This window comes from Haliotis asinina, chromosome 6 (genome assembly GCF_037392515.1).
Source record: "Haliotis asinina isolate JCU_RB_2024 chromosome 6, JCU_Hal_asi_v2, whole genome shotgun sequence".
Classification (NCBI taxonomy): Eukaryota; Metazoa; Mollusca; class Gastropoda; order Lepetellida; family Haliotidae; genus Haliotis; species Haliotis asinina.
Window position 1 is genome coordinate 55,545,179 of NC_090285.1, and position 12,646 is coordinate 55,557,824.

General features: G+C 38.0%; 1 protein-coding gene across 3 annotated transcripts in view; it reads left to right on the forward strand.

Annotated features, from left to right (window-relative positions):
• LOC137286214 (cGMP-inhibited 3',5'-cyclic phosphodiesterase 3A-like) overlaps window positions 1-12,646 on the forward strand; it is a 176,316-nt gene that overhangs the window by 115,723 nt on the left and 47,947 nt on the right. Inside the window, exon 1 of one of the 3 annotated variants that reach the window (XM_067817936.1) lies at window positions 3,459-3,537. The exons of the other annotated variants lie outside the window; for them this stretch is intronic. Coding sequence (XP_067674037.1) covers window positions 3,481-3,537 — 57 coding nt within the window. The 5' untranslated portion in view covers window positions 3,459-3,480. Of the gene's footprint in view, window positions 1-3,458; window positions 3,538-12,646 lie in introns of those variants that run through there. 3 annotated transcript variants of the gene reach the window in all.

The window sequence follows — 12,646 nt, forward strand, 5'->3', positions numbered from 1 at the left end:
AAGATATTTGTTATGATAAACATTCACTCTCTGCATATATGAAAGAAAAAGCCAGGAATTGATTTCGGATGCAGCTTAATTCGGAGATGATTAGTAGTTTTGAGGATGATATTGTTGCTGTAATATTACTCCCCTGTAGTTGAATCACAAGAATAGCCTTTCTAGGTTGATTATGTGAAATTGGAAATGGCTTGAGATTCTCAATACTGGATGACGTAGATAAGCTGCAAGTATAGCTGCAAACTAAAGTATCAACATATCAATTTATTGTATACATACGTCTTTGTTTTTGATGTTACAGAAACTCATCCTATATTTGTTGTTCCAGTGTTTTCTGCTATACAAGAGGAATTTCAGACTTTGCCTAAAGTTATAATTATGATGGTGGTTTTGTTCAAAATGGTAGCTGCACTCTTTCATGGAGAGTTACGTCCCCTTGTTGTTGATGTCAACAGATTTAAATACCAGATACCCCATGCCTGTGTGTGAGTCCCAAGTGTACTCTGCTGGTGGTAAGATTCATCTAAATGAATAAGGGTGGTGGGGTAGCCTTGTGGTTAGGGTGTGTGCTTGGTTGACACGTCATTGGTTCCCAACTGCGTGTGTTGATGCTCACGCTGTTGATCACCCGATTATTTACAGACCACTGCCATATAGCTGGAATATTGTTGAGTGCAGCAAAAAACTGAGCTCATTCCCTCATTCACTCACTGGATCGGGGATCGAGGCTTTAAAGAGGTTCATTAGCAACAGTTGCTGGTTTGACTTGATTGACTCTCAGAGTTTCACACTGTAAAGTTTCTCATGTACTCTGTAGAATGTCTTCCATATGAACAAGAAGAATAGAACTAATTGATCTTGTCCAGCTTATTAGTTGAACCTTACTCCTGTGTCATCAGCCATCGATGTAATTTATGGGTTACCAAACGACTCATAATGAAAGTGGTGAAAACATTACATTGAAATGAGAGGTCAGTATCGCCTTGGCAGCATCCACTGCTTCTAATGAACAAGTATAAGCCCAAATTTGTTGGTTCTGTTGATTTTCCCTTAAATCATAATTCCGGAAATTAAATGTGGATGAAATGCAGCTGTTAAAAAAAATTTCTTACTTTATGAAAGCAAAACATCGTTCAGGGGGCTTTACTATTCTCGTTAGGTTTTGGAAGATAAATGGAACAAGTTGATTCCAGGGCATCATCATCAGACATTCCACGCTGTATGATTTATTTTAATTGAAAACCATAACACATACAAAACTGTAATTAAATTTTGACATTTATTTTCAAAGGCTTATAATTAACCATGGTATGTAATGTAATGAAATGTTACCCAGGGAACGATTGTTACAATATTTTCGTCCGAGTTGGTTTGTTTGGGCTGCTTGTCTTAGGTTACAGTTAATGTTTTCTTCGGTAATTTTATGACTGGTATTTAAGGGACTTCATTTCCAGAAATTTACTGTCTATTTTTTACTAAAATTAGTGTCTGTTTCTGTGTTAAGTCAGAAAAGAGATATAACTCAAGCTCTGATTTATTGTTATTACGTGTAGTTTTAGTTAGAGTCTGCCTAGTCTGTGTTACAGACATTAAAGCCTAGAAAATGTGGCAAGTCTAGAAAGTCTCAGCACTCCTTTTCACCATGTTATATTTTTGTTTCTATGAGCTTTCTTTTCTGAAAATTGTTCAGTTCAGAGACTAGCTGTTAGTCTACAGTCTGTCATGAATCACCAGGATGATCACAGTGTTCAGTATATGGGTTATATGTTGATGCTGTTCCATTTGTTAGAGAATATCTTATGACAGTTTCGCAAGAATTGTACCGTTTTGTGATTAAGTGCTTGTGTACCTATATCTTATAATTTGTACATGGGTGATTGGCTTCAGTAGATAAACGTCCCGATAAGTGGAAATGGATATGGAGGTAATCCATGTACGTCATGAGAAGCGAGGACATTGAGGCAGGCTTGCTTGTACCGTTAGGCACACTTCCCTCTGAAGTCTTGTGTTTGGAAGATCCACAGATCTACTCACCTCTGTATAAGACACAAAGAAGGAGACATGTTATAGTGAGAGGGAAATGTGATCTGAGAAAATATTCAAGCTGAAAATATCACATATTGAATATATTAGATAATCGCTTTTCAAGCTATGTTTTATGTTTTTGAAGTTTGAGGTTGTTTTGAGGTGATTGTGTTATAATGAGGTGGTAGCATATATAAAACTATATTGCTGCCCCGGTAGGCATACATCCCTTGAGGTTGCCAGCAGTGGTAGGAAGACTTAATGGCATATGCAAATGTTATTTTCGGAATTTCATACCTACGCTGTTACATGTTGGGTTGAGAAGAAGCTGGTTGCCGTTACTGTCACTGAGCATGTGGCCTCAGATGTGTGTGGTATTACTTGTTACCTGCCTTTACGAGGAGCACCAACAGGTGTGCTGAGACAGGTAGGACGGAATTGAGAGGAACTGTGTCACAAACTGAGGATTCCTGAACTGAACTGTTATAACATGAGATAGATGTCATAACAGAGATGTTATAAAACAAGACCTGTTGAAACAAGAGGATTATAATATTGAGACGTGCTTGATTTGAAGTAGAACAAGTCAAAGAACTAAGATAAAGAACTTTCATCAAAACAAGGAGCCTTTATCGGCATCAAGGAAAGCTGTGCAAATGAAACGGAAAAATTTTATGTTGTGATAAAGAAGAAGACTTGAAATACTGGGTGAAGAATTTCAAAGTGACAACTTCTTAGTTTTTCAAGTCAGGATACTGATAAAAGAAGATATTTTAACTGAAGAGAACATTTTATAAATGAAAAAAATTACAAACAGAAATGATCCCTGGTGCCACCAAGGAGTCTAGCATGTACTTTCTACAAATATACTGTTAACAGAAAACTGTTACCTCTGATTTTGCCTGTTCTCAAACCTGAAGTTTTTGTTTAAAATCCTGTGTTGCATATAATTTTAATTGTGCTTAATATAGAATTTATTGGCTGTCATTTCCTCAAGACGTTTTTGGTTGGGATACCTTATGAGATAAAAAGGTTATGTTGTTTACATGCTGCGGATGTTTTCAACAGCTTCAGGCATTATGGGAGGTAACAAGGTAAAATTTGAAAGTTGGTGAAACTGAATTTGATTTTGGTATGGAGAAATGCAATTATCTCACAGCAAAACTGTGTAATTGGACAGAGAACATTATATGAGCGTGCCTTTTACATTTGACATTTGTTGGCAATACTGCTTGAAACCTCACAGCACCCTATCACCGTCAAGCCGTATACTAGCAGGCAGACTACTGGTCTTCATAGTAACTGTTTTGCAACATTGTAATTTGTGACTACGAATATAGGCTGTCCACTAATTCTCCCTCAGCTTGCTTGGAATCGAAGGTGCAAATGTTTGACAAAACGACCAAATCACCACCAGAGTGTGTCGTAGGGAACTCTCTGAAAGAGCGACACAAAATGATTAAAAATACGGAGGAAATCGGCATACAGTGTGAATATGAGGATATATTCTGGGTAAGTTTATAGCTTTTGAATAATTGCAGACTTAATGGTCTGTAATGGAATGTACTGTTGCAGTGCAAAGATGTCAGTGAGCAGGATTTATGGAGACTAGCATATTAATATTCAACACCAAAGTTGAATATTAATAAAGCATTAAATGTTGTCCTCAGACTTGTTGCAGACAAGGCAGTGACATTGCATTCTTTTGTGAACTGGTAGAGAGAGTTAAATGAGACAGTAGGATTCACATCAAAATCAATTTGAAGTTGTCAAGAAGACGTTTTTGTTTAAAGTTGGTTGGCTATCTTTTCCAAATTAGTAGGAGATGTGGGGCAGACTTGTGGTTAAGGTGTTCCCTTTCCATGCTGAAGATTTGACTTTCTTTTGGCAGATAATTACATTGTCAAAAGTCCATTTCCAACGTCCCCTACTGCGATATTGTTGGAATATTGCTGAAAGCCATGTAAAAACTTTACTCATTCACTCACAATGAAAGAAAAAGAATTGATTTGATCCCCAGGCTCATTTTCTAAGAGAAGAATGTTTAATTTTGACAAGCTGCAACAATGGCTGTGTAATATGACAACAAGACAATGAAGCAGCACATCCTTGGTATTTGTAGAATGTTTAATCTTATTTTTTCAGGACATGACATAATGTCAATTTTATCATATGCTTGAGTGGCAGTGTAGAAACTGTAATGAAAAAGCCTTTGCTATGACCTGTGTTTTAAGGACTTGATGAAAGGACTCATTGTTTTGATGATTTATGTGTACAGTGTGCGAAATAGCCAATGGCCCACTAGTTCGTGGCTAGTAAAAATCAGTTCAGGCCAGTAAATATCCACAGTCACTGGCCCGACTGGCTAATGAGTTTTCTTGGGGTCGTTTTGTAAATCTATCACTCTCTCTGACTTATTCAATTGTTATACACTTTTAAATCATTCAAGATTATGGCCTGATTAAAATTTTACATGTTGACCTTCAATCCAGACACCAAGGATTAAGAAACAATTAAACTCTGTTATCATACAGAAATTGTTGGGTGGGTGCGTTTGTGTGTCCAAAATTACTCCCAATTCTTTAGTCCTCAACAGTGTTAAATTTTATGTCCATGAACTGGAAAGGCAAAATTCTTTCAAAGCATGGTGTTAGTGTTGTTGAGAATCCAGTACTTATGGTCATGCCATCTTATTGAAGCAGATTTATGTTTCTATAAACACACATGCTACAAATGTAAGCTACAGTTCGAAGTATAGAAGTCATTGCTCTGACTGTTTGGATGTCCTGTACAAAGATAGGGATTCAATTATGCACATGTTTTTTTACATGGATGATAGATTCGTCTTGATTGAAGAATAAATGAAAATGATGGCACTAGCAGCTGAAAGTGGTTTGAAAGTCAGAATCTCTTTGATTTGGGGGACCACGGGATAGCCTAGTGGTTAAATCGTTCACTCATCTTGCTGAGGATCCGGGTTTGATGGTAAAATATGTGAAGCCCGTTTCTGATATTTCCTGCTGTGATATTGCTGGAATAGTGCTTAAAGTGGCATAAAACTCACTTACTCACTCACTCTTTTATTTTGACCTGTGCTGGACAGTATCTGACTGACTGTGGGCGATCATTATCTGACATGGGCTGTCATTGGCTGACCTGTGCCGGACAGTATCTGACTGACTGTGGGCGATCATTATCTGGCATGGGCTGTCATTGGTTGACCTGTGCTTGACAGCATCTGAGCGGTCATTATCTTACTGACAGTTCTCTGTCATTGGTTGACCTCTGCTGGTTGTGGATTGGATGGTCAGGCTTGTTGACTTAGTTCACACCCTATACCACAGTGGCAGTGATTGTTGCTCATGCTATCAGTCACTTGATCAGTGGATTGTATGGTTGTTTTATATATAATTGTGTGATTATTGAAATTCCCATCACAGAGCTAGCATGTGCCCACATTAAACTCTAAATAAACTTGCAAACTTACAGGTTTACTCAAAATGACTGTAATTATGTTCAGTGCGGCATGTACCTTTCTCACTCCATGCCACAATCTGACTTCATAATATGTTGAATGTGTGTATAGCAACATGAAAGAAAACGTATTTATGAATTAAATGAAATGGCATAAATGTCCTCTGTTTTATCTTAATTCAAAAGTAGATTAAAGATAATTGTTTGAAGCTGCATTGATTGGATCACATGATCATGTTCTCCGATTTGTAACGATGTATATGTTTTAGGCCACCAAGGACATTATTTAGAAGTGGTGCTTGTCTGTTTGCATCTCGTCTCTCCATGATGATGACTTGATTTCACACTGTAGGGATCTTACCTTCCTGTGGAGAGAGTGCCGTATGATATGTTTAGTACATTCACTGCTCACTAGGGGGCAGTAATCAGAAATATTACTTTCACATTAAGCGTTGGAAATTACTCCAAAAAGTTCATGTCTACTCAACTGTGTGTAATAAGATTTGATTTCCTCGTCAGATCGGCTATTTCTGTCAGATGTATTTTATGCATAAAATATTCCTTGACGTAGGTGGGTCTAAATACTTTGTTTGAAAAAAAAGACCACAGGTGTTAACTGAAGTTGTTAAGATCGGAGTGAAGGTGATGCTATATGCAAATCACTTATCACCTCTCCTTCAGTATTTGTTTGTAATGGGTATTGCTTTATCACAGGTGTTTTGGTACGTAAAAGGAATAAAGGAATTGAGAGAGAGAGAGAGAATAATGTTGGGCTGGGAATTTCGCTCTGGCCAACTGTTCCTGACCCTGGGCGGAGAGAGGAACTGTCAAGTGAATGTTGACATGCTGGATAGATGAGGCTTTGTGCACCTGACATAGCTGCTTCCTGGCCTCCAAGATGCTGGTACTTGTCGAGGTTGGCCTGATTTTATACTTCCCTGTACCAGGACAAGACTTGTCAGAGATTTTCATCGCTACCACCATTCCTTTTTCTTTGTAGTTTTAAAAAAGTCAGTTACAACATTGTAGAGCACTTGTCACAGGTGATTGAGAGTGAGGAAGTAGGACCTTTCATTTGGGCAACTCTGTTGGAAATGCTTCACCTTTTACGACAAGCATGGGTTACTGAAGGCCAATTCTGATCCAGGACCCTTCTTCTCGAACGTTTGTAGCCCTGGGAATTTCTTAACTTTGATCGTAGCCAATGTGTTAATAATGGGCTTAAGAAATTCGTAGAGCTACGAACGTTTCGAGAATTGCTGGCCAGATCTTCATAGTTCTCATCACAGGCAGTACTTGCCTTTCATGATCATCCATGAAAACATTTTCTATTGAGCACAAAAGGTGAAACATCTGGGTTGAATTCACACGAACAGCACAAAGGATGTGTTTCGCAAGTTGAACTATTGAACTTGTGTTAAGAATCGGTTAAACTCTCATAATTGATGGTTGGTTCATTGCAACCAAATAGTCATTGAAATAATTGGTCATCATAATTTTTCGTGATGGGATTATGAGAAGACATGCTACAATAAACAAGGGTAGATGCACTATGTAGCAGTAAACAAAGCTAGAAGCACTATATTTGAGTAAACAAAGGTAAATGCACAATACTGCATTAAACAAAGCTAGATGCACTATGTGTCAATAAATAAAGGCAGATGCAGAATACTTCAACGAACAGAGGTGTTCTGCTGCAGTGATGTAAAATATCTCCATACACTCAAAATACATCTCTAAAACCCTAGTTCATGTACAATTCAATATGCATGAAAATTTCTCCCAAATTCACTTTGAATATTTTTTACCTGTACCTCAAGGCACACTCATCTTTGATGTGACTATTGAGCTCTCCACAGCTCAGGGCCATGCATTAAGTACAAAGGTATATCTGTCCCAACATGGCGTGCAATACGGCCATACATTCCACAACGTGAGGAGCTACCCGTTGACTGCAGCAGCAGTGATGAAGAGTGTGCGCATGCATACTCACCATAACTTACATCTTATATCTGCTTCACATGCAAGGTAATGCATATCACCTTGTGATGAAGCCTTCAACCCAGTCTTGATGCATATATATACTGTTTTATCATGAGTGCATTCGTTTTTTAGCTGTCAGTAGTTTAATGCTTGCTGTTATGAATGGGTGTGGAAAAAATAGTTTTAAGCCTTTATTGCATGTTTTATTATATGCTTTTATTTACTTTTACTGTCAATATTGTATTGTTACTTTAATTTATTCGTGAGGAAATTCGACTTTCAAATGTTTTTGTTAGATACTTCTATTCGAACAGGAGTATAATTATTTATAAGTTGATATTTTGGACATTTATGTAGATGTTAATGTAAACAAAGAGTGCACATAGGGTAGATACTTGTAGTGATGTTATGCAAGCTGTGATTTATGAATTCAAACAATCTAAAAACATATTGTGAAGTCACTTCTGATCCGGCCACCGACACACTCATGTTAAATAATAATAATATGAGTATTTATATATCATTGACTTCCACCACACAAAGGCAATGCTCAAGGTGCTCACAAGTCACAGTTCATTTACAAGAAAACACATGGAGCTTGTGAATTCATACAAATGAAGAAGAAAAAGGTAATTTCTGTCAATAAATGTTTAGGATCAAGTTACCTCCCATGGGTGCACCAGGAGCTTATAAGTTTTTATTGTAGGTTTGCCCTGATTATTTTTACAGGCATGTTAGCACCATGCTTGTTTCTTTCATCATAGTAGAAGATGTTGTAAACCTTCATCGCCTCGGTCTTTTTTCCCATTGGGACTTTAGATGTCATAATGTAACACAAACACTGTTCACAATGGCTTCGACTGTTTCCCCCCCCCCCCCCTCACAAATCTGTCTACAACTATACAAAATGAGTGGCGTACAAGACAGAGCAGGAAGACAGTATCGTCTCAGCCAATCAGAAAACAGTAGTTTGTTGGTGAGAATTATATTTTCCACCTTGTTTTATAGACACATAAGCTATGCTAAAAATTACTAGGTTTGCCAATCAAATGCCATGAATTCACTTGCTCTGTGTATATTTCTAATGATTTGGGAGAACAAAAGCATGCAGTGTAATTGTAGGTCAGCAGGGAATGTTTGTTACATTGCTAGGGGCACTCTTGTCACCCTGACCTTAATGAGGAAGAGGTCATTGGCTACTTCACTCTTGGCAGTTTCTCAGTACATATAGATGTAGCGATGTGATCGTAATGTGCATAGATTCATCACATTTTATCTACACCTGTCCACTAAGATCTATTGAGTTAGTGAGTTTTGTTTAGTTGTGTGCTGCAGTACGTGTGTAACATCACAGAAGACAAATGCTAGTGAGTTTAGTTGTATGCCTGCTGTGTGGTGATGGTCTATAAATAGTCGAGTGAACCAGGCATTCTTGTAGGGAAGCCACAAAATAGTACAAGTCTTGAATTTACAAAACTTTGGTAAAACCATGAACATTGGCGCTGAAGAACCATGAAATGTAATCAGGATTCAAACCCATGGTCTTGTGCTGTTGATGAAACTCTATCATCCATTTCCAGTGTCCCCTTTCTGAAATATTGCTAAAAGTGCTTTAAAACGTAACTCATTCGCCCAATTTCTTTCCCACCAGCCCTTTCTGTATGAATGTCTAAAGGAAAAGCTAGGATTTCCTGAGGTTCATATTTAAATTAAGATGCAGGTGCTTGTTTTGTGCAGAACTGTATATTTTTAGAGAATGTACATTGGCGTAATGTCTAGTAGGCAATGTTACAACCTGCAGAACAGTTTGATTTGGGAATTTCATCCATTCCTTCATTGCTGTTTTACATATGCAAGCAGCATTTCATGACCTAATGTAATACTGATCGATGCATGTATGTGCTGTTGATTTAATAAATGTTTTCAGCACACACCACATGAATAAAAGTATCTCCATTTAAGAGAATATATTTTAGAATATTTCCTGTTTATTTTTTTCTTTGTTAATAGGAGAAGCAAATGATGTATTGTGATGTAACTTCTACCCACACTGTGTGTGAACACAAGTGAAAATTTGTTGATGTAGAACAACTTCACTCATGCTTTTCATCTCGCTTAGATCCTGGTTGTACTTAGTGTACTATGTCAGGTAGCAAGTCCTGTACATATTAGTGAGGATAATGATCGTCTAAATCGGCTGATTGGAGAGTATCCTGTTCAGTGTTGTAATGTTCAAGAACTTTAACACTATAATGACAGCGTCCCATAACATCATTGTGGAAAGGCCTTGCTACACTGAACTATTTTGAGCTGCTATTTCTTCCTTCAGTGCATTTCAACAGATGGCAGCAGGTTTTATGCTGGGTTTTGTGAGTGAATTAGAGTTAAAGAGTCTGCTGATAACCATCACGTAAAGGGTTAACAACACATGAAGTCGTCATTTGAACTGGTCAAGTGTGACGCATGTTCTGACTAAAGAACTATATCTACGTATTTCATTGCTGTTCGAGTGATCTGCCCTGTTCCAGTTGTTATTGGATTCTACATGTGGATGTGTTTCAATGTAATGAGGCCGGACTGTTGTATGTGCCTGACGGTATTGATTGTAATGTTTTATAGGACTCGGGATGACCAAGATGGAGCATACAGCTTCTTCTGTGCCAAGACATATGAAAGCTCATAATAGATCCTAGCGGAATCTGTTTTACACTGATCATTGATCAACTACAGACGTGGAATAGGTCCTTGGTGGTGACAGTCCACAGCTGTGAGAAATCCCGAAGCGGACTGCCTCATCTCTGGTCATATGGAGATTTACCTGTACAAGGTAGACGGTGAAAGAGACCGTCTGGAGGAGGCAATGTAAGGACATCCATGGGGACTGTGCTTTTGTCCATGTGAGGGTTGCATCGAAGAGGACGTCTGTTGGGAATTATGCTTTTGTTAGGCCAATGAGCATGTTCTCTGGAAAGCAAATTCGAACACTGCTAGAGGATTGTCTTCAAGCATGTGTTGTGATTGCTTCAAGGGATATACTACTGAACTTGTTCCGATATAATGTTTAGAAATTTCTGTTGGTTTTGTAAGAATCTTTTCTAATGTATTTGTCATCACAATGACTTTTTGTGTGTTTGTGTAGTGTGAACTGTTGCGTGGAAATTTTGTGAAAATTGGAGAAAATTGAAAGTGTGAAACTGCCAGGTCTGAGTTCTTATCAGATGACTAGGAGAATATTCAAGGGGCATTGAGAAGTACGTTTTTGAAGAGCATCAAGGAGTTTAGCCAGTAGCCATGTCTTTGGAACTGGATGATGGAGAGGACCTTACAGGGTCCTTGGACAACCGCTATGCCCGTCGGCGATGTCGACGTAAAGTGTACATACATCGTAGCCTCAGCGAGGTAAGGAGCTGGCACAGGCAACCTTATGTTGAATGTATGAACAAATGCTTTAAATATGTTACAAAGAATACTTTTAATTTGTTCAGTCATATATAGTAGTATTGAAAATATAATGCTAACATTTCAATTTTTGGTGAATATTCAGATGACAAAACGTTATGGATTATTAACTTCTTTATTTTCACAATAGTAACATTACGGTATAGATTGTTATACTGTTTTAAAGCATAAAAGTTGTTTACCCACAAAATTTTGTCACCTCTGTACCACCAAATGCCATTCAAACAAAACATTCAGATAATTGTGGCCTGAAGGTATTTGAAGAACTTTCTTACATGAGTTTGAATATGTTCATATTGAGATATGTTCAAGGATCTGGAATTAGAAAATGTGAGCCATTCCTTTTGACTGTCAGCTGGATATTTAAGTTGAACCGTGTCCAAATTCTTGATAATTCTTCCATTTCATTTCCTCTCAGTACATTTCAAATTACAGTCTGTCATACAATCCTGAAGCAAATACATCCATGAAAGCCCACACAACTCTAGGAAATGTGGCAAGTTTAGATTGCCACAGCTTCGGAAAATGAAGAAAGTCTCCAGGCTCCTTTTCAGTATATTTCATTTTTATTACTGTGAACTTTTTCAGTAAAATATGTTCATTTCATAGACTAGCTGTTAGTCTAGTGACATTACTTCACAGACATTCAGATATCTAAGGCTCAGCCCCAACATATGAATATTCAAGTTGCTGTGTCTATCACAGGGTACTTCATGCAGTTTGGTTTAGTGTTTTGTCATCTTTGAATGATGAGTTTCAGACGCGATGCATGCATCACAAAATTCATGACTTTGTCCGTATGCTGGTTTTATTCATACAAAGGTTTAAGCCAAGTATGGGAAGAAGCTTGGTTGACCTGGAAAATCTTTATTTCTAAATACTTCTGCCAGAAGAAGTCAATCCTTTGAATTCTAAGTGGTTGTTTCCTGTTTATTGTAAACATTTCAGTTCTTGTGCTCGTTCATAAAGATCTTTTATGAAAGGTTCATAATCTGATCTGAATATTTTACTGGGACTTTTCTCCTAATGTTCATTTCACATGATTTCACTGAAGAGCAGATCCAAGTAGCTGTTCATTTCAGTCACTGACTGCTTTGCTGGGCGTATCCCATTTACCAGACTAAGGGCAGTGGGATTAGCCTAGTGGTTAAAGTGCCTGTTTGCCAAGCTGAAGATCCTGGTTTGATTCCCCACATGGGTACAGTGTGTGAAGCCCATTTCTGTTGTTCCTTATGATGACTTTGCTGGAATATTGTTAAATGCGGAGTGTATTTTGTGTTGAGAATCAGTCTTCAGTAATTATTTTGTTTAGGAGATGTAAACATAACAGCTTTTGTCAGCTCTAGCTTACCACCTCAACACCAGCATCGCCTTGTCTGCGACCATGTAGATCAGGGGTAGAATAGTTTGTCATCAACCCATGCTTGCCACATGCTTGCCTGGCGTGCTATCTTGGTTGACACATGTCATCGGTTCCCAAATCAATGCTCATGCTGTTGATCACTGGATTGTGGGGTCCATACTGCTGCCATATAACTGGAATATTGCTGAGTGCAGCGTAAAACTAAACTCACTTCCCTTGTCAGCTCCAGCATCCCCCTTAAGCCTGGCATTGTGTTATCAGCTCCAACACCCCCCTTAAGACTAGCATTGGTTTATCAGCTCCAGTATCCCCCTTAAGACTTAAACATTGGTTTATCAGCTC